General features: G+C 32.4%; 1 protein-coding gene across 2 annotated transcripts in view; it reads right to left on the reverse strand.

Annotated features, from left to right (window-relative positions):
* Nucleotides 1-304: 304 nt before the first annotated feature.
* Nucleotides 305-26,976, reverse strand: part of LOC115889022 — a 335,787-nt gene continuing 309,115 nt past the window's right edge. The window contains exons 4-8 of one of the 2 annotated variants that reach the window (XM_030908938.1): nucleotides 19,737-19,936; nucleotides 16,689-16,844; nucleotides 15,608-15,664; nucleotides 12,787-15,281; nucleotides 305-2,171 (exon numbers count right to left, since the gene is read on the reverse strand). In XM_030908938.1, coding sequence (XP_030764798.1) covers nucleotides 676-2,171; nucleotides 12,787-15,281; nucleotides 15,608-15,664; nucleotides 16,689-16,844; nucleotides 19,737-19,936 — 4,404 coding nt within the window. In that variant the 3' untranslated portion in view covers nucleotides 305-675. Of the gene's footprint in view, nucleotides 2,172-12,786; nucleotides 15,282-15,607; nucleotides 15,668-16,688; nucleotides 16,845-19,736; nucleotides 19,937-26,976 lie in introns of both variants that reach the window. The other variant, XM_030908930.1, reaches the window with a different exon arrangement.

Raw genomic sequence — 26,976 nt, forward strand, 5'->3', positions numbered from 1 at the left:
TTTTCCCTAAAACGGCATGGAAATTTGGAAAAGTATAAACGGGATTAACCATTTTAGAATAAGCAAACATTTTTATGAAGGATGCATTTTTCCAAAATGTCAATAATAAAAAAGTTTTTTCTCTTGTATTTTTCTCATATAATATTATATATTTAGGTGTTCTTACAATCTAGGCTGATGTTTGCATCATCAAGTTTATAGCAACCATATTTTATCCATCGCTCCAATTTTAGAAGGGAAAACAAAATTGAAAAAATACTCAGAAATATTCATATCATTTTTATTCGCAATTTATTTACAAAAATGTAATATATTAAGTTCTTTTGTTTATAAATAACCTGAATATTTTAAAACTTTGTACATAGCTAAAACAGACAAATTAAGAATACCTAAGTAAACTAATAAAAATGGCTAAGACTAGAAAAATATTGGTTGAAATGTGAAGTATCTTTAACGAAAGTCGAATAAACTAATATTATCCAAAGAAAATACTATGAAGTAAGAAATAGTGCGTCTCGACTAAACTATATGAAGCTTTTAGTCGCAATGCGAGTTCATACAATAAAAAAATAAATTATTATTAATATACAAACAGCTGCACTTTTATCACTTCATTTCTAAATTGTTTCAACGTGGCTTTCAAGTATTTACATTGTACTAAAACTAAATTAAAATCTAAAAGGCAGTTTCTAAAGTAGGAGGTACTTTAGGTGTAGTTTCCTTTTTTTCAGTCGAAACGGTAGTTCCAAAAAATTGAGCTCTCTGAGCAGAAAGCCGTTCGCTTACTGATGAATATTTTATATTAGGTTTTGGTTCAGACCGAGTAGTACTAGTATTAGTGTTACTTGAAGTATTGTCAACATCTTGGCATAAGGAACTTTGAATTTGTTTTGTATCTATAGGTTTGCTCAAATGTTCTTCTGGCGTGAATTTCGGACTCCCCACGGAACTTCTTACACTCTGCGCATTTCTTTTTTCCAACGAACTTTTCGAAGCGTTACTGCCAGAATCGTCTTCCCTACAATCCTCTAGTATTGTGGAAGATAAAACGTCACTTCGTGGATTAAGGAACCTCCACTGTGATCTGGGCGATAAAATTTTTGGCGTCGGTTTCACAGTTGATCTTTCTGGACTGCTAGGAGGATTGCTTAATAGTCTTCGATTTACTAAACTTCTAGGAGAGGCACTTAAATCTAGAATAGTCATATCGCCGGTGTTATTGTAAGGTTTATTATTCTCGTTTGGAGTTTTCTGGTGCATCTGTTGTTTGGAAAGTTTGAGTTGTTCCACGGCTGACATTTTCTTATTTCCTGATAAAGAGCTGCTTTTTTGCAACAGTAATCTTTTAAAATCCAGCGTTGAAGTTTTCTTAGTGCCTTTTCTGTCACTGCAAGCCCAACTTTGCCGATTCTTCGGTTCATTTATGGGAGAGAATTTATCGATATCGGAATTGAAGTCGATATACTCTCCTTTCGAAGGTGACCAACTTTGTCTGGATCCGATGTATCCAGTTTCGACACTAACTTTCTTTGGTGTACTTGTTTCAGGTTCCACTTGGGCAACAAGCGAAGGTGACATTCTGTTTAGGTCGTCTTCGATATTTAGTTTCTTCTTGGTTTTATGAATCACTGCATATAATTCATCGTTGGACATGGCGCTACGTTTGGGAGATAATAATTTGCTTTCCAAATTACTTGAGGCCTTTAATTGGGACGGCGTCGACGTTTTTAAACCTCCAGAATGTCGGATGGGATCAATGGGGGATATTTTGAGTGAATCGTCTCTATCGCTATACGACGCTATTCTAGAGGAATATTGATCCTTGTAAACAGGACTCTCATTGTACTCTCGTGCTACAGGTATCCCCACCTGATGGCCGTAGCAGACTAAGTTTTGGTCATCTTTGAAGGTACTGCCATGGGAAAATGAACTGTTTCCTCTTTCTAGACCTCTAGTTATATCAGGCGTCACGCTTCGTTCTTGGGGTATTTCGCAGGCGAAATACTGAGTTTTCTTCGTTGGTAATGTTGAGTAGAAATTACCACCTTGATAATAACTCTGGGGTGAAGCGTAATAGGCCTCGTTGTTAGCGTAGCTGAACATTTCTTCTTGGGTTTGGTAACGACCAAGTGTGGGACTTGTTGAAGATGATATGGGAGGTATGACGCCTTCTGTAAGAGATAATCGTTTATTAGAAAAAAGAGTATAGTTACCATTGGTTTTCATAACTTTTAGAATTGTATAATTGTAAGAGATTTAAAATTTGTACTGCAATAAAAAAATTATATTTATATTCGTTTATTACAAATTTAAATAGTAATATTATGAGTACCTATTTAATGTATTTCAATAAATATAAGTAGAGTGAAACAGAGGAAAATAAAATCAATGTGTAAGATAAAAGTATTTGATTAAAACAGAAATTGTCGTTGCAGTAAGTACTAGCGATGTAACGAATATTAATTTTGAATTCGCGAATGTGAATATTAATTTGATGTTAAAAAATATTGTCAAGGTATATGGTGACATCTGCCGGAAGAGCGGAAAACCACGATGCATGTAGCGAATCAGCTGCTACAGTATACAAGGTGGTCCGAACTGTATTCCCGAAACTTCGGCAGCATATTCTGCAGATAAAAATAAGTAAAAAAGTTTGTATAAATGTATGTCCTAAAATTCTTACTTTTGGAGATACAGGGTGTAGAAGTTTCATTTTTATTTCGATTTTTTTCAGATAATTTATGAAGTAACATCAATATTTGGATGAAAATTGGTGTCTGGGAGTTTTTGGGATGAGAAATTTGATTTTGATGTCTATATGACTTCTACTAGTAGAGGGCGCCACCTACATACTTTTTACCTGGTTTGAAGAGTAATAACTTTACGTCCGTACCTTGTATAAAACTACTAATTAAAAAATGTACATTTACGACGTTTTTTACTTGGTAAAAATCGCTACGAGTAATGGCTCTCGAGATATCTGGAATCGCAATTATCAATACCTCTCGTCATGGACATAAATTAAACATATTAACTAAATAAATAGTTACTAAACTGAAATCGTAAATTTGAAATGTTTTTGTGTCAAAAGTTCAACAGAAACTGTTTTATCCTCATTTTTGCGGAGAAAAATATATGATTAATAAAAAAAAATTCCCGAATTTATTATTTCAGTCAAATAACTATTTACTCAACAACTCAAGTTAATTTTTCAATAATGACATGTGTTGACTATTTCAATTTTAAATATCTTGAGAACGGTTGCTCGTAGCGATTTTTACCAAGAGGCATGTAGTTTATACAGGTACGGACGAAAAATTATTACTCTTCAAAACAGTTAAGACATGTATGTAGCCCCTCCCCCTACATATAGGAGTCATATTGACATCAAAATTAAATTTCTCATGTCCTCCCAGACACCAATTTTCATCAAATTATTGACGTTACTTCAGAAATGATGAGGATAAAACCGAAATAAAAATGAAATTTCTACACCCTGTATCTCTGAAACTAATCATTTTAGGACATCTACTTATATGAACTTTCTTACTTATTTTTATCTGGAAAGTGTGCTGCCGAAGTTTCCGGAATACAGTTCGGACCACCCTGTATAAGGCGATCCCTGCGCTCGACAGTTTAACTTAGTTTTTGAATAGCGTTCTACAAATAGCGAATTGTGACAAATTGGCGAAGGATTTGGCGAAATAGGTGTTTGTATTAATTAGTTAAATTGTGTGTGTGTATACAGTGAGAAAATAAATTCGTTACGTGTTTTATCGTGAGTTTAAATTAGAGGACCCACGGAATTCGTAACAATATTATATATAATACATTTTGGATTAATAATTAAAAATAAAACGAACTTTTTTTTAATTGTTTTCTAAAAGATTTAGTTTAATTGTGGAATATTGTTTGTTATTATGTAGTATTTTTAAGATATAAAAGATAATAATTTGTGTAAAAAATGATAAAATTCTTACAGAATATTATCTTAGATGATGTATGTTAAATATATTATTTTGTCAAAAATAAGTGAAGGGTCCACAAAAGTTGAAAGATACTAAAAAATTACTAATATAAACCATAAAAACTAATACATATAATTATTGTTATTTTGAATTATGCTTTTTATTAGTTAAAAGTTTGAAAAATCATAGATAAAAATCTTTTAAGTTTGTGACTTATATTAAGAATTATATTATAATTTTTAAATAAATGAGTTTTTCAAGATATAAAACCGAAAAAAATTATGGGATTATGGAGCAAAACTTTATTAACAAAAATGTTCTGCCTGATTTATTATTATTTTTCCATTCAAACTATACATTATGAATGTTGTAATTGAATGAATATATATTCTGTTACATCCTGATAAATATTGTACACTTATTACATACATGCAACATTTAGAATAAACCAAAATCATGCTCACAGACAAAAAACTGATAAAAGAAAAATAAACAAAAATGTATATAGCTCACCTTTTCAAAACACTATGTAATGACTATGTTGGTTGTGACTGGTTGTGTGCCTCTGAACATGCAAAAATTTGACATATCACCCCCAAACAGCAAAAGTGCAAATAGCATACCCGAAATGTGAGTGCATATCAAGCTTACCAATATGCCCTGAAGATAAATGGTATGAGTCCCGAGCCATCGTGGTATAGAATTATTAGGAATCGTTTAAAGTTACAGGCCCATGGGAAATTATTTTTAAAATAGAATTGTGTTAAATTGTTAAAAATATTATTATTTGTAGATTCCATCGGTTATTTATGTGTGTCATCGTAGTTAGACAATAGGTTTGTAGATAAATATCTAGGTTATCGTACTTCACTTACATTAATACATATGTATTATTATACAGGGCGCATGAAAGTTCCGGAAAAGTTCCGTATTAGGTTTGCTATTTATTATTTTCACACCCATTCTTTTTTATATAATTCATATATAAAACGTAGCAGGCATTTAAAAAATATTTTGTTGTAGATAGGGATAATCAATTTGAAATATCAGAGAATATCACACATCTTGTTTTGACTCATCCTGTATATACCAGGTGGTTCGACCTATTTTAATATAAAATTAGTTATGAAGAAGACACTATAACAACGTTAATTTCAGTTAAAAATTGTAAATATTTAGCAATTTTCTGACCTTGAAGGAGCTTTAAACATGTAGAAAATTTAATATAAAAATAGTCATATTTTTAAAGAACCACTCGGTAGCCACATTATAATATTTATGGAAAGAGAAATATTATTATAAATCTGCTAAGTGAAAAATACAAGCTATAATTAAAAAAAAACTCCAGCTGTAGTGTAAAAATACATTTAAATCACCCTCTATATACCGGGTGCGTCTCAAAAGTGGTTCACCCCATAACTTTTTTATTTTTTTAGATAAAAAAACAGATTTGGTATATTAGTATATGAAATAAATTAGGATTGATTGACGTATTCAATTATTTTTGGTCACTTCTTGTTTCACCGGAAATGACTACTACTTATGAGTTTTAAATGGCACCATCGGTATATTTTTACTTCATTTGATAGAAAATGACACTCTGAAGAGATTGATATATCATATGTGAAGTTTTGACATTTTCGCTTACAAAAAAATCGCATTTTAAATTTCAATCTAGAGTGCCATGGCTGTGTTTTGTAATCAAGAATCAAGGGGCCTTGGAAAAATAGATTTGATCATCTAATGTTTCTCGTGTCTTGGCCTGGTCGGTTAAAAGATGCCCAAATCGTATTTTTAATCCTATCTAAATTTTTTCAAATTATTTTCAACAAGGGTGGCTCATTAGCATATGTGGAAAAAGCATTTTTATACGAATAATTTGGTACCACACACTTGGTATTTCGAGTCAAATTATCCGCATGTTACAATTTCAAATAAACCATATGCGAAAATGTCAAAAGTAGCCATATGATATGTCATTCTATTCAGAGTGTCATTTTCTATTGAATGAAGTAAAAATAGACCCAGGGCGTGATTTAAAAAACAAAAGTCGTAGTCATTTCCGGTGAAACAGGAAGTGACCAAAAACGAATACGTCAATCAATTCTAATTTATGTCATATACTAACATACCAAATTTCGTTTTTTTTTTATCTGAAAAAATAAAAAAGTTATAGGGGTGAGCCACTTTTAAGACGCACACATACACAAATATATTTTTTTAAAATTTGGTTCACTAATTATTATCCGAATATTGTGCAAAAAAGACTGGAGTGAAGATTTGCAATAGTAGGCCTGATATGGAACTTATTTGAAACACTGGGTCACCCTGTATATGTATTCACTGTTTTCAGTTTCGACTTTAGACTTAGTATGTTAGCACAAAAAGATGTTAAAGTTAAAGAGAGATTTTCAAAAAAAGAGTTTATTTATTAAATGATACAATAAAACATATAAATATTAAATAATGTGTAAAATAATCCATGCTAAAGCTATGAATGCAAAAATGCGAAAAAATCGTCATCACACAAAAATCTGTCAAAAAAAAACAAAGCTTATGGAACACATCCATGCAAAATCAAAAATAAAACAATGTTATATACAAATACAAATGACAATATTTACATCTAAACAAAAATCGGTCTCATCAAACCATACAATAATAATAATGCATCTTTATGTTTTCTAATATTTCTAATATTATTTTAAAATTATTAAACATACATTCGACATGGAAGACTAAAAAAATAAATAAAAAATATATTTTGAACTACAATAAATAATTCTAAATATAATTCAGCAATATAAAGAATAAAACAATATATTGCACAATAAAGAAAGCAAACTTTGTGAAAGTGGGCATATCTAATATAGACTTTCAAACACATTTAACAGTAATATATTTTTTAAATACTGTTGTATTATTAATTTTTGTTTTTATAATCATTTAAAACTTTCTGTTAAATGAGTTTATTAACCTATACTAGATAGCATTTTGTGACAGACATGTGTATGTTTATTCCATTTTAACCAATCACCTTGTTTAATGTATGAAAAAGATATCCAAGAACCAATATAAAATTTTATTGTTAATTAGGGTGTCTTAATGTTTTTAGAATACTGCTTTTTTGTTTTAGAATTAAAGCTTTTAAGTTTATATTTACAACTGTTTGGTAGCTTAACAAACAGCCTTAAGAAACAAGAAAGTTATTTTTCAATAGCAGGTAACTTAAGAATAAATTCGATTGATTTAAGTAAAAATAAATAAGTTTTTTGATCAGAGAAGTTCATCCAATCAATATTTTTTGATTGTCATATTTATGTAAATATGAAATATATAATTATTCTAACTCGTATTGTTAAATTAAAATAAAAATATTTCTTTACCTATTTTGTAGGGGAAGTCACAGTCATATGTATATTTTATATGAATATTTTTTCAACACGAGCTTCTTTATACTGGAGGAGGTGTAAACTTCACTAAAATAAATTGTACTGTGTTTTAGATATAATACTATTCATTTCATTTAAGTTATTTCATTAAAATAATGTATAAATAAGCAGAAATTTGAGGTTTAGAATTCAGCGTAATACGGGAGATTTTGACGCGCTTACGGGAAACTGAGGATGGTGATATCATTGATTTCCGGGAATGCGTAGAGTCGCACGTGCTTTCCGCAGGACCGTAACAAAGTTATTTAGATCTTTACACCTACTTCTTTCTCTGCGTTCGATAACCGGAAGAGGAAATAAGAGAACTACTAGACAACTTTTTTTTAATTTTTTTTCTTCAACACGTCATAAGTTAAAGCAAAGTTTTTTTGGTGTATATCGGTCGTGGTAAACTAGTGGAATTTTAATGAATTTTTTAGACACTAAATAATTTTAACTTAAAATTGAAACAAAAAGTTTTAAATATAAATATTATTATTATTAGAATAGATCTATAGTGTGTCGTTATTGTAATTAAAATATAAATAATATCAAAATAGTTAATATACTACATATTGATTTTCAAATTTAATTCTTAACATCATTTTAAGAGTTCTTTTTAGGGTTCCCAACCATCCCAGGTTTAACCAGGGATTAACCAGGAATCAGAAAGTTTGTCCCTGGCGAAAATTTTGCCTTGGCCGGAAACAAAAAAAATCACATTTACATATGATATATTTGAATTTCTAATATTTAATGTTTTGTTTCAATTATTTAAAAACTTAAAAATAATTGTCCCGGAATCGCCGATGCTCTAGTTGGGAACCCTAGTTCTTTGGAAAATATTTTTTCTATGAAATATAGAAAATTAACGCCTCTTTACCATGACTTGAAAAGCAAAGTGAAAAATTTTATTGTATATTTGCAAATGGTACTTTTAATATGAAATTGGATGTATTTTAAACAAGTATTTCTTCAATTCAATCTTCATTTAAAAGGGTAACAGCGCTTTCAGATGGAGTGGACCGTCCGCGACGGACCATCGTCCTGTTTTTTTCAAGATAGCCGTCAGACGAACTCCGTTGGACGGAGCATACGCGCCCATGTGAAATTGTTCATATAAACTCATGGTACTTGATCGAAGTCGCGGACGCTCCGTCGCGGACGGTCCGCTCCATCTGAAAACGCTGTAATAATATATTATCGGTTTACTACAAAAACTCACTAACAGTGCTTTCAGATGGAGCGGACCATACGCGCGGAACGTCCGCGCGGATGTTTTTTCAATATATCTCATCCACGGACGGAGCAAACGCGACGCATGTGAAATCGTTCATATAAACTCATGATACTTGCTCGAAGTCGCGGACGGTCCGTCGCGGACGCTCCACTCCATCTGAAAACGCCATAAGCCGACATTTTCATTTTTTTAAAATTTTGCAAACCCAACGTAATATCAAGGTGTATGGCGACATCTGTTGGGTAGTGGACAAGGTAGGAGAGAAGCGAGTTCTGTAATGTCAAACCATCAACAGAAATTTCGAGAAACAAAAAGAAATACGACAGAATTCTAGAATAGAACTTTCAGGAAGATCCGCAGCGATATATAAAGCGCACCCCGCGCACGGCAGTTAAGTGTCATTCACAACATCGCGAATTAGTGTAGAAGTTTGTTCTTCTAATATCATCGGGGCATTCAGAAGATCGGAAAATTGGTGGAAGTAATTTTCTAATTAATAGAAAAAAGTTAACAAACTTTCAAATTTTTTCCTAGACCATACTTGAACGTCACTTTTTTTGGTTTCAGTCATCCGTCTGCGACGGATTTCCTCTCTTGAGACATTGTGTTTAGAACTCAAAAGTTTTTTGTTTAATAAGCTAATAAATTAGAGGCTTTCTATGGCCTTTGGCTAATAGATACAACTGACTACATCAAAACTGTTGTTAGGATATTCTATTAATTTTAATTGTTTTTGACATTGTGAATGATCGTAAAAAACTAAAATGTATAAAGTTTAATTAAAAACCGGCCTCAATTTATCTCCACTCAATTGCGAGGTTTTTGATATAAAGTTCTTGTTAACACTTTAATAAAGTATATATGATATTAATTACATGAAGAAAATGATGAAATCGACGTTTCTGCGTGTAGTAGGTATGGGCCATATTATATGTAAAAATAGGTAATATATTAACTGTTTTTTATATTTTTTAACACAAACCCAAGGATCTTGGGATATTCTTTGCCAAGGATTTTCCGTATCTCTACTTTAAAGACTGATCGGTGATTTTGAGCAATTGAAAGCAAGTTATACAAGGTAAAATTATGATTATTGAGTATTATTAGCCTACATTAATTTTCTACAAGATGAACAGATATGCGTAATTACATATTACATAGGTACCTATTAATATTTTTCATAGCAATAATGCTATAAATCTATGTATGTAGATTATTTTTAAAATACAAAATGAGGTATTAGATGTATGTATTATATTTTATTCATTTATTTACATTCAAAAGTCATTTGATTTAATTCACAAAAGTCTTATGTACTATATTTATATTTTTTTACATATTTTTTTTTGATTCCAGGTTTGTGTGGGTTCGGTTGCCTTTTTCCTGCTTCCAGTTATTTAGTTTATGTCCCGTGAAGCTGTGAAAACATTTGTTATCTTCAAGTTTCTGTAAGTCAATGCACTGCTTTACTAATTCGCTTTAACACAGCATCTCTGATATTATTTAAATATTTGATACAGTAGTTTATTGGATTATAGCTCTTTAATTGTGTTGATTTGCATATTTACATTGTTCTAAATTCCAAACCAAATATTTTTGAGTAATTTTGTTGTATTATTTACTACTAGAAAGAGTAAAGTATATTAACCCTCGTACCGCCTCCTGAACAGCCCGCCATTAAAAACCGGAAACGGAAATAAATTTAATAAAATTGAAATTGTCATGTCTATGTCATGTCAAATGTCCCCAGCCGCCATATCACGAAAATTAGTTACCCAGGCAGCCACGCTGTTTCCATAATTTAACATTATTGACACTTCTTCTTGTATTTATTATTTTTATGCTTCTAATATCAATGTAAGCATTCAGAAGATCAAAATTAGTGGAAGTAATTTTCAATTAATAGAAAAAGTTAACAAACTTTCAATTTTTTCATAATTATACTTGGAACGTCACTTTTTTTTGGTTTTTATTATCATCCGTCGTGATTTCTCTTGAACATTGTGTTTAGGGCAAAAGTTTTTTTTGTTTTAATAAGCTAAATATTAGGCTTTCTCTATGGCCTATGGATACAACTGACTACATCAAACTGTTTGTTGGGGGATATTCTATTAATTTTAATTGTGTTTTTTAGACATTGTGAATGATCGTAAACTAAAATGTATAAAGTTTAATTAAAACCACCAATTTATTCCTAATTGCGAGGTTCTGAATGAAGCTTTTGTTATTTTCGAATAGTGCTCTGTAATAGCAATTGGCGGACTAATTGGCCGAGGGTGTCTAAAAACAGAGTTAAAAACCAGTTGTATTGTTAGTTGCAAAGTTGTGTGTAAATGAATTGTATATAATAGAGAAAAATAAATTCGTTAAGTATTTTATCGTGAGTTTAAATTAGTGGACCTACGGAATCCGTAACAACTAACACTGGATCTTCACATATTAAATCGCTGAGATATGACATCAAACGGTATTTCTAATGCTTTATCTCATTTTTAAACAGTTCATGTTTGGAATTAAATATATTTTATTTCAAGAAGAATAATTCATTATCTTTTTCCTATAAAAGAAAGTTATACTAAAGAAAATAAATGCATTAAGAATAATACAATTATTATATTTCTGTAAAGTCTTAACTCATTTTTAAATTAATTTGTTTCAATCCTATTTTGTTTTTATATTTTAAATATAAATATAAAATATAAACATAAATTCATTCAAAGATAAACCGTATTTTTTTAAGAAGTCCGCGACAAGAATAAACTTGGATATTTTATTATTGGATTATTTTAGAAAAAAGCAAAACATACATATTTTTATATAAAATAAAATAAAAGACATACATTAAAAGTCTTTATTCCTTTTTTTGCTCCCAGAATACTACTTAACGTTATTATTTGTCAGAACTGGTACAAATCAAGATACTAATTTCATTGACTATAAAGCTCTTTCAGCGGCTACAAAATAACTCGGCCGGTTTCTGAAACTATACACTATACATTAAGCATACCGAAACCAGAAATAACAGTTTATACGCAAAATAATCATTATAATAAATTTATGAATATTAATTACACAAAATTGATTTGGATCGGAAAATAGTTTTTTAAAAGTTATTTTTTAAAATGCAATTCACTGAATCCAAAAACATAATTTTGTGATTTATTATTTTATTATTATTATTTTTTAAATATTTCCTCCATATTGAGTCAAGTAAAGCAATAAATTGACCATCAGAGGCCCTTAGAAGACCTCCCTCTCAATTAATCCACCATAAATGTAAGTTGTTTCAGATGCTAAAAATATTTCACTTTTTATATGTATATAAATATTTCATTTATTCCTATCAATATAAATTTTAAACTCCTCTTAATTCAAATTATTCAATTGAATATTTATTACAAATTTACCTAAACAATAAAAAAATACTAAGATAATAAATAATACTGATTGAAATATAATGGCATATTTTTGTTTTTATAATCAAAAAATAGTATGCCAGCGTGTTGATAATAATATCAAAAATTGATTTTTTTTGAGTCATTGTTTTTGAACTGTGTGAGAGAAAGCTGGATATTTTGAAGCATAGAGTTTCAGCTTCACTGTTCAACATCTATGTGATACAGAACATAATCACCAAACTACTACCAGATTTCGGTATCTGTAACAGAGGCGTTTAGAATCCTTAAACATTTCTCATCATTAGCCCTGGGTATAGAAACGGGTTTAGGAGAGCACAATAGCAATTTTTGTGCGTGTTCTTGGTTATAAAAAACATGCTTGGTGCATAATTTCGGAGACAATACAGGAGAAACCGACGAGGGATAATTGATCTCCTGTTTTAGCAATTCCTCTTCCAGCTCACGTTCGAAACTGTCTTGATCGCTGTCAGACATAGTTTTAGACGTATTTTTTTCGTAATTCAAAATTTTCTTAGGTGTTACTATTGCGGAATTAGCCAACCGGTAACTTTCTCGTCTCTTTATAGCTCTGTCTGTACCACTAACATTATTATCCGACTTGTTATTGTTAAAATTATTGTTATGTTTCCCGAGAGAATTGAAATTTTTACCCACGGCAGTGACGCTGTTGCCCTTCTTAAAACTATTTACATTAACTTTATTTGGTAACAAGGTGCGATTGGTCTTACCTCTGGGTTCTTTCGGCGACAGTGGACCTCCGGGTGCTTGCACGTGAACGTAGGCACCCTTCGGGCTCAAGGGTCTCATTTTGGGACTGGCAGGTTGAACCACGGTGGACGGAGAACGGATTACCTCGGGCGGATTACCCGAAGCCTTTATAATGACTTTATTTCCTGAGGTAGGCGACATGGGACGGTAAAATTCAGCTTGAGGAACGTTCAGCTTCATCTGGTCCTGGCTGGAGGCTATCGGACGGATGCTTTTAAGTGTTCTGTGCATCTGAGGGCTGGATCTGGGACTGGCTTGAGTGGAGAGTTTCACAAAAGGTCCCGGTTCAAAGGTGCTAGGAGGTTTACGTCTTCTTAAACTGTCAGAGCTGTATACTACTTTTCCTTCGGCATCTAGCATTACTCGGGCACCTTGTCTCTTTTTTCTCTCCAATGACGAATCTGCTCCCATCATTGCGTTATTATCACTGTTAGGTAGCTCGTTAAGAGACACATATTCGGCATCTCTTACTTTTCCGCTTAATACTGTATTTAAATTTTTGTTCACTGCGTCATTAGCATAGGTAATTTCCTCAACGGAATATTTCTCGTTATTATTTCGTACATCTGCTAAAGTAACATACTCGTCCATAGAATCAGAAATGGGTTCAGTTTTAACATTATTTGGACTTTTGCTTCTATCTCGCCTGCTCAGACCTAAGCTCGTTAGATTTGATTTAATTCTTCCAAACATGTTGTTTAAAGGTAGTAAACTGGACTTGATCAAAGGCTGGGACGAAATCTTTGTGACACTGTCAGTTTCTGATTTTACTATTACGCTACCTCCACTCGGAGATGGAGCTCTAATTGTGGTAGCAGAAACCTTAACTTGCGAGGCTGTTACGCCTTCGTCCAGATTTTCTACAGTAGCATATCCTGATTGAGTATTTACATTGACTAATGACAATTTTTGTGTACCGTTTACATTTGTACTTATAATTCTTTGATTTATATTTATGTTTCCATTTTCTTTGTCGAGTTCCTTCTCGTTTTCTAAACTATTTCTTAAATTATTTGCCTCGATGTGTTTCTTGTAGGATGAGTTACTTGAGCTTTCGTCATCGCTGTGAGGGGGAGTTATAGCGCACATCGACGGTATCCTACTAGAGTTTATTGTTGTCTTTACTCTGATCCTTTCAGTTCTTTCCGGTCCTTCCATATCAGAGCTTTCTGAAAACTCGAAATCTGAACCGCTACGAATACCGTTTGGACTAGAAACACTCTCAATTGGCGAACTCGAGGTATTGTGTCCACTGTCTGGAGAAACATCCCCACTGCTGTCTTTTTTCTGAATTAGACCTACTATAGCTGGTTTTGTATGAGCCGTAGCGGGACTGCGTTTTATAGTACCAGTTTTATCTACATAATCTCGTCCCAGCGAGCTTTCGGGACTCTTGCTTGATTTATTTGATAATTTCGACAGAGAACTCTTTCTTTCTGGCACTGCTGGCCCTATAACTAAACTTCTATTACTTTCAGCTGCCCTGAGGGTAGTACATACGGTTCCAGCCGAACTTGTAGTTGTGGACGTACTACCTTTACCGAAAAGTTCGTATTCATTTTCAGCTGACATCACAGTATTGTTCGAATCAGAATTACAGAACGCCGAAGTGCTTTGTAACGGAGTCGATGGAAGTTCTTCTTCTTTCAGAGTCTTTAGACCGCTATCCATGTGGAAGGAGGTGTAATAGCCCTCGGTATCGCAAGAGTAGACCGAATCACCGTCTTCGTGTAAATCATGGATAATATCTGGAGTTAAGGTGCTACCTTCGCTGGTTACGCTGCTCGACGTGGAAGCGTTGAAGTTAAATCTGCGCCGTGAGTTTACGGAACTTGGAGGATGTAGATTAAGGGAATTGCTAGAAGTTGCGGCAGATGTAGTACTTTTTGGATGAGTGGTGGATGTTATTTCGGAACCAATGGAAGCACGGCCACTTTCCGAACTTGCGCTCCAGTTACCACTGGAAGAATGAGGTTCGTCTTTGTTAGTTCCGTTTCTTCTTTGACGTCGTTGCAATGAACTCTCCCTTAATTTGACAGCAATGTTCATAACCGAAGAGAGCGTGCTAGTAGTAACAGGTAAAGATTTCTCTGAACTGGATATAGAAGAATTTCTTTCGTGAGTTTTGCGTTCCTTGTCCATATCTCTTCTACGTTTCATTGTAACTGTGTCATACAAATTAAAATCATCAACTCCGTCTTCCGATAAAGAAACTTTAGTTTTACTTCCCCCGCCACTACTGGTAGAAACGTTTTCGTTCTTTTCGTTGCTCTTATTTAAAAATTTGTCGTACTGATTCTTTCCCCATTGCTTTAAGCTATTAAATCGAGAAATCTTGATGTCCGACGATTCTTTCTTGTTGTTAGATCGTAAGAGGTCGCTGCTTTTGCTTCTCGGTACTGTTGCAGATGTCGCTTTGCTCCTTTGCGTGGTATCCGGTGACGTTTGCTCATCCCTGGGGAATGTTTTGTATTAGATTTTTATGATGCTGTTAAGTCTTGTATTGTTGATAACGTGTTCGACTTCAGCAATACATTATTACGGTCTAAGAAAATGTGACTAGTGTGAATATTTTATATAAATGATTCAAGCATTGATTTATGTGAGTTATAAAAATATTTACATGTTTGGTTTTGTTTAATAGTATAAAAACATAACAAACTGGCATGCTAATACATTAATTTTGTAAATCACTATTTTTTATTATTCACACTATACATTTTTAGTAAGCTATTAAATGGCCAATATTTTTGTAAAATTGTAGTAAAGCAAAAAACTTACCCAGCAGACAGGACGTTTTCTATCTCTCTCTGGTCTGTCCCCGCTAATGTATTTCTTCTTCTTAAATATAAAAAAATATATGTTAAAACAATCACTTAATACAAATCAAATAATATAAATCAACCATTAATTTTTTTTTGGAAAGATTATCGATTTTTTTAATCAAAATATTAATAACTGGCTTTTTCTTTTTTCATATCTATTTATATAATTTTTTATTGCTTTTTATGCTTCGTTTAGAAATATGTAATAATTAGTTTTATTCAAATTGGTATATTCAAGGGGTATTATGTCTTCTTATAAAATATTTATTTTAGGTTTGAAAAAATAGGCATTTAGCCATTCAAACTGAAAACTAAAATGTTTTTTTATATGTAAAATGTCACTGTGTTTGAATCGAAACTGACTTTCAGTGATAAATTTAATATAGGGAATTCTAATAATATACATATATTTTATGGATTGATTAATAACAACTAATATACTTATCAGTAACATATGATCGAAAAAAAGGCGTCAAAATATTAGGAATGACATTCGATGATAATTTTGGCGAGGTTAAGCCCTAGATGTCATTTACTTGGCCCATATTATTTCTTATTTTTGAATTGCGCTTACTGGTGGTTGGCCTAAGAGAGTTGTGTTTTATTTTTATACTGAGTAAAAATGATTTTTAAACGGTGTGGTTAAAAGGTGGCTCAAGTTTCGAGAAAAAAATACTTTTTTGGAAATAGATTTGTGTGCCTGGAAACGTTCTATTCTTTTTTTAATCTTTCTATAATTAATGTTAATTTTTGACTATAGTTAATGTTAAGTTTTATGCTAATAAAGTGGTAGATTTGCTTCCTGATGTTATAGATGAAATGGTGTTTGCAGGTTTAGAACCAGGAAATAAACAACCTTTTCTTTAAAAAATTGCCGACGTTTTGACGCGCATTTTCGTCTTTATCAAGGCTATTTTCAGCTAAAAGCTTCTTATTTTTCGATCATACGGTATATTTTTTATTAAGATAAAATATATTCTATTAAACTTTAGAAAATTACTCTAATATCCGTTACTGAACCAATATAAATGACAAACCTGTTTCTTGGTCTTCTGGTCCTCCCTCTTCGTCTCACAGTGTCTCCCTCTGCCAGCTTGCTGGGGTATTCTCCCGTCATTAACGATCGCCTCTGCATCGACATCCTATCGAAACTTCTGCCGGAAATATCAACCGCCACAACCTCAGCAGGAAATCTGTAAAATTAGATGCGTGACTAGTCATTCGGAATTTAGATGGCTACGGTAACTAAATCAAGAAAATTTAAGTTAAATTATTGCTGTGTAAAATATATTAGCTCAGAAAAATAGTGGTGATATGAAAATAGTTCTTGATGATATACAGGGTAACCGTTTCAAAATTAAAAATCGGAGATGTCTTGCGGAAAAAAAAACTACCAGGAACTTCTAAAAAAATGTTTTCCAATGGTTTCTCCAATGTGTATTTGATATAGGTACCTATATTATCTTTGAAAATGGCAGACAATTATTCAGATTTGAAACTAAAACAATTTTTTTCATTTTCTTGTTACAGTTCCAGTGTAAGTTAACATAAATAATTTTAACTTACAAAACGAAAAAAAAAAGTTTTTCTTCATCGATAACCAATAATCTAAAGGGTGGTTCGAACTGTATTCCGGAAACTTCGGCAACATATTCTGCAGATAAAAATAAGTAAAAAGTTCGTATAAATGTATGTTCTAAAATGCTTAGTTTCGGATCTACAGGGTGTAGGAGTTTCATTTTTATTTCGATTTTTTCCAAATAATTTCTGAAATAACGTCAATATTTGGATGAAAATTGGTGTCTGGGAGTTTTTTGATATGAGAAATTTGATTTTGATATCAGTAGGACTTCTAGTTGTAGAAGACGTGACCTACATGTGTTTTAACTGTTTTGAAAAGTAATAACTTTTTGTCCGTACCTGTATAAAACTACTGAGTGAAAAAATATACAATTCCGTGGTTTTTTACGTAAAAAATGTCTCTTAGTAAAAATCGCTACGAGCAACCGTTCCAAAGATATTTACAATGGAAATAGTCAATACATGTCATTATAGATTAAAAATAAACATGTTGAGTAGATAGTTAATAAGACTGAAATGATAAATTTTGGAACTTTTTATTTTTTTAAATTAATCATAATTTTTTTCAATGATAAAACAGTTGAACTTTTGGCACAGAAACATTTCAAATTTATGATTTCAGTCTAATAACTATTTAGTAACAACATGTTTAATTTATGTCAATGATGACAAGTATTGATAATTGATTCCCAATTTCTCGAGAACCATTACTCGTAGCCATTGTTACTGAGAGACCTTTTTTGAGTAAAAAACGTGGTAAATGTATATTTTTTACCCAGTAGCTATATACAGGTACGTATGAAAAGTTATTATTCTTCAAACCAGTTAAAAAATATGTAGATGGCTCCCTCTACAAGTAAGAGTTATATTGTTACATCAAAATCAAATTTCTCGTGTCTAAAAAAGTTTTAGACATTAATTTTCATCCAAATATTGACGTTACTTCAGAAATTATTTGGAAAAAATCGAAATAAAAATGAAACTTCTACACCCTGTATCTCCGACACTCAGGGGTGGATAGGTCATATGGGAAAACGGGAAAATTCCCGGTAGGCCGGTGGAAAAATGGGCCGGTGGGCCGGTCCCGATCAGAGCTCAAAAAAGATTGGATTAGCAAAAATTAAATAGTTAATCTTCTAACTAAAGTGACGTAAGATCCTTAGTGGCTCCATAACTAACTAATCAATTTGCATCAGTATAATTTATTATTTAACTATTGTAAAATGTCTTTCTCTGGGACACTTATAATTTTAATAATCATCTGTTGTTTGTTCGGTTTGAAAATTTTTATTATACAAAGAGTCTATAAGTGCAAATATTTTCAGGGCTGGTAGATCTCAATAAAATAAACATAATATAATAATATTCTGTTTATCGAGTTTCAAATAGGTCCAATCGAGTTATTAAAGTTTGGAAATTTAAAAAAAAATGATTTATTTAAAAAAAAATTGAGCCACGTCAATTTTTCGGTATTAGTGCCGTAATATCAGAGATTAAGAAACTATACCGTGGGAAAATTGGCGGTGAACAAGAAGTTCTAAACAGTTTTCTAAAATATACAGGAACATTTAAAAGAAAATGCTCAATTGGCATTATCATAAAAGATACCAAATGTAGAAAAGTATAGAGGAAAAGTTTCGTGATAAGAACTATATAATAACCTAAAAAATGCTGCAGTTTTAATGGCGACCGCGGTTCATTCAGTAAAAAAAGTGTACACGAGGAGGCTGCTGCTGTAGCAGAAAAGAGCGAATTTCTACAATGTGTAAGAAAGTACCAAAAAAAATAAATGTAATGTATTTCACAAAGGATTGGGTCAGCTGAACTGAATGAATCAGGAAGTCTTAGAGTTTCTCAAAATCGTGACTCAAAATCGTAACCTATTCAAGATCAAATTACCGTTATCGATAATGGAAATAAAGCAGTAGAACCCTGTAAAACTGAGCCATTTTGTAGTAAAAATTCAGATATCCAACCCAATATTGGTCTTTACGAAAATTTTGATCAAGACATTTTAATTTTTTTTTAAAACGGAGGCAAAAGAGCTTTTTCGCACGAGCGAAAAACACCCTTACTTATATATTAATAAATAAAATATGTTTCTTCGTTATGGTCATTTTGTTTTTGTGGATTTGGGCCGGTTGCCTATTTTTCCCGGGCCGGTTTCCACTTCCCCATCCACCCCTGCCGACACTATGCATTTTAGGACGTACAATTATACGAACTTTTTTACTTATTTTTATCTGCAGAATATACTGCCGAAGTTTCTGGAATACTGTTCCGACAACCGAAATATAACCGGATAACTGACAATATGCGAAAGAAGTAAATCATTTTAGGTAATGTCGCTCAGCAGCAGTTTTTGCCTGTTAATAGATACGTCTAACAATCGTCCCCAAAACCGTGAGGGTTATTAATTTATAGTTATTATAAGATTAACATAGAAAGTGATAGACTTTTAGTTTTAGGAATATTATTTTTTATAATAAATTTGAAATATTTACCTTAAAGCTACTACTTGTAATTGTTCTTCCGGTGAAGGTAGTTTGTGATCAATGCCTTCATCATCGGATACGATGGTTCCATCTGTCATATCTCCGTCGCTTAGTATTGAGTCTATTCTCCTGGTACAATCTGGACCCACTGTAACATCACCAAGTGCTTCGTCGGATGTCCATCTACGAAGATCCTCAACCACTGCAGGCTGAAATTAGATGGAAAATGGAAAATAGATAATCACTTTGTTGAGCAAAGAGCAAACTATTACATATTAAAGTTTATTTTATAAATTATTTTGTGGTGTGGCATTCTTAATAAAAGTACTTAAATAGTAGTCAATAATAGTACTAATATATTAAATGTTTTCGTTAAAATCGAATCTCGAGCACAGCCGTACCATCCTTTTTTGAAGGTATTAGCGGTACTTTTGGCCACCCTGTAACTTCGTTAATTTTCACTACACATGAAGACATACTATAGCTGGCTAGGCTACCAAAATATCTAGTAATTATACCTCATAGTTTATGAATTATCGCTTGTCATTTTTTTTTAAATTTCGTCATTGACTCACTGACAGATCATCAAAATTCTAAGATGCTTCTAGATGTGTCACAAACTTCAAATATCGAATTTTAGGTAGCTTTAAGCTTATAACCAAAAGAAAAAATTAAAAATAAATATCCTTATGGATTAAAAGTTAGCTGTCTAGCCGCTACCGGTAATTGACTTTCTAGTCGAGACAAAAGTAGAAAACTAGAATTAATTGAAGCGTTCTCTTCTGATTTTATTTGTTTATCAATGTACCAATAATAATTCAAGGACTACGAGTTTTTTCTACTCAAATTTCTTTCACCAATGACTCACTGCCGTCATCAAAATTCTAAGGTACTTCTAGAAGTGTTACAAACTTCTAAATTTGAATTTTAGGTAGTATTAAGCTTATAATGGAAGGGAAAAATGAAAAATCTTGAAATATCCTTATGGCTCAAAAGTTAGCTGTCTATCCGCTACTGGTAACCGACTTTCTAGCCATGGTGGGAGGACCAGTGATAGATTTTTTTTTGAAAGTTTGGATTTTTATATAAAAGCACCTGCTCCATCTATCTAAAATATTATCAACGTTACAGTGTTGCCGGATCATTTGAAAAGTGGTAGCACCTTTGTGTTATTTTAAATGGAACACCCAGTATATTATTACATTTTTGGAAACTTCTCTCATATCTCATATTTTTTTATTATACTAACCTATTATTACCTCTTATAGTTTCCGAGATAAAAAAAATAAAATATATGTAAAATTATGTTTTTGTCAATTTTAAATATCAATTTTGAATAAGCAATGCTATAATTATGAATTGAACATTTTTAAAGTTGATATTTAGGTTATAACGAAAGTCGGTAACACAAGTCGTTAGAAAACTAGAATTAATCCATTTGATATAATATTTAGCCGAGAGTCAAAATTCAGTCAAAATTCAAGATTTCTCTTTCACCAGCAGTATCTGCGGTGGGCCCGGCACCCCCGGCCCACCTGTAGTTACGCCAATATTTAGCATTTAGTTTTATTTTATTTGGCGTTGTTTTTACTTTTGTTTTCAGTTAAAATTTAAAGTATTTTGTTACAATAAATTTTGCTCCGATTTGGTAAAGGTTGCTTTTTTTTCCGCCGGTGCTGGTAAAGAAAAAACCGGTAAATACCGGTAAACTAATAATTCCATCTTTTAAATTACTGAGTACCAGTACTACTATTTAAAAAGTCGGTTTGCAATCCCTATTCAGTAATGTTGAAATTTATATATTAAAAGAACTATTGGATACTGATTTTCCACAAAATTAATATCTGTATGTCTATACAATAATTGCCAATAATTAATTCTTTCAGTTACAAACTTCGATCGACTCTAAAAAGTGACCGACTAAAGCATCCTTCTCAAAAGTTTTTTTTTAAATTTCTTAAAGGACTAAAAAGACGGCTTTTTGAAATGACTTCATTAAAAACTTTCCTTTGTGCTGTCAATCAGGTTGTTTCTCCGACATCTCAGAACGATGATTATATTAGGTAATTTTGAGTCAAAAAACTTAAAGCATTTTCTTCCTCAAGTTTTTAAACTTTTAATGAGTTCTATTTCCATCTAAAATAAACCATTTTATATAATTGCATCATAGGGTTCGAGTGCATCAAATCTATTTTCGTCAGATTAATCTTCTGATATGATGATGTTCTATACGATTTACGACTGTTCTATTAGAGGGAATGTAGAATAGAGTTGTAAAAAGCATGTTAATCAGTCTGAATTCGTTGGTTTGATGACTATTAGATGCAGGGAACAGATCATTAAGGTTTCCCATGGAATTTTATGGTAAAACGTTTGTTTTGCTTAACTAGGATATTTTTAAATCGATAAAGATAGATTTAATACTATTATTAGATAGATCAAGGATTCGTATTTAATTGGACAGGGTGTCGTAAATTCAAGTCTCATCATTGGACTCTCAAAAAATCGAAGTGATAGGAGTTTAGAGTCGTGGTTGAATAGAGACAAAGTTACGCAATGTTTTGCGGATCAAAATGTCCACCAAGTATAAACATTCCATTCATTTTTTAAATGGGATCCTGAATTTTTTAATCTGATGGTAAAATTGGGGCAAAGTTGCGTCTTGGGATGTTCATCAAGATGCCATTAAAAAAGTTTAAAAAATTTCAAGGATTTTTGAGAAAAGCGGATTTTCTTGAAAATCGATTTTATTTTTTCCTGTCGTTAGGTTATCAAGTCTATCTGATAAAAAAGTATTTTTAGATTTTCAAATTAGCTGATAATTTGTGAGATACATAGACCAACTTATTTTTTTCCTCGATTTTTTCATATACAGACCTGCATTTTTTATTTCAAATTTTGAAAGATTACAGTCTCCTAAGTACAACGATATACCATACTTAATATATTTTTTTTGTTTCGGGCACTTAAACACAATGTACCTCTTAAACTAATTTAAAGTGCGGCTCAAAAAATCCGTTTTTCTCAAAAAACTCAGTAATCCTTAAAATTTTTAAAACGTTTTTGATGGCATCTTGGTGAACATCCTAAAGCGCAACTTTGCCCCAATTTAACCATGTTCGTATTCTATTACGATTCTGAGTTACCATTGCTCGCACCTCAAATTTGTAGCACCCTGTATAGTAGAATGATCTACAACGCAAATTTAATTAGAAATTAAATTTAATTTAATAAAACTGTAAAGTAACGAAAAATGGGTTAGAAAATCGTCTATTTGTTCTTCGTTAAATTAAACTATATACCGGGTTCGTCTCAAAAGTGGTTCATCTCTATAACTTTTTTATTTTTTCAGATAAAAAAAACGAGATTTGGTATGTTGGTATATGAAATAAATTGGGAATGACTAAAGTATTTAATTGTTCTTATTCACTTCCTGTTTCACCGGAAATTACTATAACTTTTGATTTTTAAATGGCACCCTCGGTATTTTTTTACTTTATGAAAATGACACTCTGAATAGAATGTCATATCATATGTCAACTTTTGACATTTTCTCATATGGTTTATTTGAAATTGTAACATGCTGTTCATAACGATAATTTGACTCGAAATACCAAGTGTGTGGAACAAATTATTCGTAAAAAATGCTTTTCGAAATATGCTAATGAGCTACCCTCGTTCCATTTGAAAAAATTGAGATATGATTAAAAATACGATTTGTGCATCTTTTAACCTGCCAGGACAAGACACGAAAAACATTAGACGGTCAAATCTATTTTTCCAAAGCTCCTTGGATAAAAAATAGTGTTTTTAACAAAACCATAGCACATTAAAATAAGATTATTTTTAAATCGAAAATGTTAAAAGTTGACATATGATATGTCATTCTATTCAGAGTGTCATTTTCTATTGAATAAAATAAAAAAATACCGAGGGTGTCATTTAAAAATCAAAAGTTCTAGTAATTTCCGGTGGAACAGGAATTGACCAAAGACAATTGAATACGTCAATCAATTTTAACTTATGTCATATACTAATATACTAAATCTCGTTTTTTTTTATTTGAAAAAATAAAAAAGTTATTAAGGTAAGCCACTTTTGAGACGCACCCGGTATAACCTGGGTGGAAGCAATTTCATTTGCTCTTTGTAGTGATTTTATCCATCCTGTTTTTAGCGAAGCCATCTGAAGAAAGAATTTCGTAATTAAGAAATACTCGTAAACCAAATGGCACTCTACAAGACCTCTTTAGACTAGACACTATACTGCTATCTGAATAGTAGATATCATACTCTTACTCGATACTTAGATATTCTCTAAACAAATGTGCCTAAATGTCAACAAAAAATCATCTGAACTGTGAAAATGAAAATTTTGCGATGAGTAAGATGAGGAACATAAAGATGATAATTAATTAAAAAATTAAGATCACTGGGTATATCAATAAAAAAATATGGATCTCATCGAGATGATTGAGAGGGAACATTAGCCTAAACAACTGATGAATCTACAATAAGCATATTGAAACATTGAAATACATAATTATCTACCAAGCTCCGTTAATTTTATTATTTTATTATTTTTTTTGTCGCCTATTATGAACATATTCAATATGCCGCGTTGTGCAAATGTATTAGTTTTATATTATTCTTGTTCCGTCAATTTACATTTCTTAGTGATTTTTATTTTTCATAAAAAAAAATAAACATAATGTAGCGAAAAATGTATATCCAACACATTTTATATACCTGTAAAAATTACCTACAAATCATTATGAGTTTTTGAAAGAGTTTATATTTAGCAAGTTGAAAAAGTAACCAAAAGTGACCTTGCAAATCGTAATTAGAATGTAACGAACCACAAGTGCAGAAGATTCGTAGACTGTGACTGAATTTTTATCATTTTTGTTCGTTTGAAGCGGCAAAATCAGTAGACCATAAAGGGACGACTAACTTTAGTACCGTAGTTTCAGTAATTTTGAATGAAATTGAATGAGAGTTAATTTTTGAGACATTTTGACCTGCATTTATTTTTTTTTAATAATTTATCTCTTTACAATCGTTTTAAACGGTATAGGTAATATAGTTTTAAACAGTATAGTTATAATAAACAACTACAAAAATAATAACTTTCATAACATTTAAAATAACAGAAGGCCATGCAAAACAATTTCTGCCTGCATTTGGAGCCATAGTTCTCACTTCTATTCTATGTCATTTGTATTATGCGTATAATTTAGTGTTCTATTATTAAATTTTGCTGTTATTTTTGTCTTCATATATTGTATGGAAATGTGTTGGTACACGGACGAATCCAAGAACGAAAAAGGATCTGGCGCAGGAATTTACTACATCAGTCCAAAGACTGAGATCCTACCACAGTCTTAGAAAACACAACACAATTGTCCTAGCCGAGCTATATGCTATTGAAACCTGTGTGCAACTGCTGGTAGAACAGCAATAAACCACCGGGAAAACAATAAGCCTATTTTCGGATAGTCAAGCCTCCTTGAAAGCACTTGAGGTAACGAAAAGCACGTCTCGGACGATTCTTCATTGTAGGAAACTACTCGATATATTAGGAGATAGGATTGTGTGGTGCTAATATGGATGGAAAGTGGTGCTAATATGGATACCGGGACATGTCGGCCTAGAAGGAAACTTCGTGTTGATTCCCTCTCCAAAAACAGGTGCAGGTTCGCCATTCGTGGGCCCACAACCGACACTTAGCGTTCCAAAAAATCTCAGAAGAGACAGGCTCTGTGAGTGGGTTAGGAACTGGAATGACAGTCCCGAAATGGAACATGCCTAGAAAATCCTAGCTGGGCCATTCAAAAGCAGAACATAAGAACTCTAATGCCTGGCAGGAATGGAGCGCGTACGCTTACTGCAGTATACACGGGTCACTGCCGGCTGAGATCTGAGATCTGACACAGGATGGCACTGGTGGAAGACGCTGTATGGAAGATGACGAAACAATAAAGGACGTGATATGTACCTGCCCTGTAGGGAGCAGGACCAGGTTTGAGGTGTTTGGCAAAACCACGCTAGACTGGCAGACCTAGGAGACATATCACCCTGGGACATAACATCCTATGTTAAAAGGTTGGATCTTGAGGGCGAACTTTACTACTCTTTTTGTATTAAAGAGCTTGTAAAAACTGAGCCACAATAGGCCCTTACGGCCGCAGGGTCCCTGGTGGGACCCACTCTTAGTAAATATGTTACAATACAATACAAATTTATGCTTATGGTAGAAAAACAAACTTTCGAACTTACTTTTTTTTATTTTATGTTTACATATTTTTAAGGCTGTACTTAAACTGCCGTTAAACGGTAGCTTACTAAAATGCCGTTAATAGGTATGACGTCGTTGATGTGACGCACTTGACGGCTTTATGAAATATAGGAATTTTATAAGGACTAACCAACGCTATCCATCCCTCCAAATAACCAACTTAACCAACGCAACTAACCTCGACACTGATAAAAAATATAAAAAACAAATATAAATTTATAAAAATCAACCAACCCCACCAAATAACCAACTAACCAATGAATTAACACCCTTCAAATAACCACGCTAACCAACCCGCCAAATAACTAAACCAATCCAACCAAAAAGAGTGAAACCAATGCAATAAGATCCCGCTATAAGCAAAAAAAAATATAAAAAAGTCTTGGTCGGCGTGAGATTTGAACCACGGGCCATTCGCTTACGAAGCGATAGCCTCAGCCACTGACCCACAGGTGCTCTTGCAAAATGCTTAAGGTTAGGCATTACTTTCCGCCGACATGAACGACGTCACAATATCTATTAAGGGCATTTTAGTAGGCTACCGTTTAACGGCTGTTTAAGTATATAGTATTTTTAATTCGTATGTTATATTATTAAAGTAAAGTAAAGTAAAAGTAAAGATTTCAGTTAACGTCTTCTTTTTGCTGCCAAGACTAATCTGGACGGGGCCTACTTTGTTTACGCGGAATTCAAACCGCAGTCCTCGGCCATATCATGGTCAATGGCCTACCGACTTGGCAAGTGTCTATATCAACTCTTAGCCCGTGGTTACATTGGATGCGGGTCCGTGCGATTTTTTGGTCGTACGTGCACGGGCGTGCACGCAGCAAAAAACAAACAAATGGTATCTACGCAGGCGGTTACATTGCATCGGCGTTTGCGCGTCCGTGCACGTACGTCAATTTCCGTTGGTCGGATAAATACAAACTGGGTTTTCTTTTTAATACGTGCA

Source organism: Sitophilus oryzae, unplaced genomic scaffold (assembly GCF_002938485.1).
Source record: "Sitophilus oryzae breed Bouriz unplaced genomic scaffold, Soryzae_2.0 scaffold_1171_pilon_pilon, whole genome shotgun sequence".
NCBI classification, from domain to species: domain Eukaryota; kingdom Metazoa; phylum Arthropoda; class Insecta; order Coleoptera; family Curculionidae; genus Sitophilus; species Sitophilus oryzae.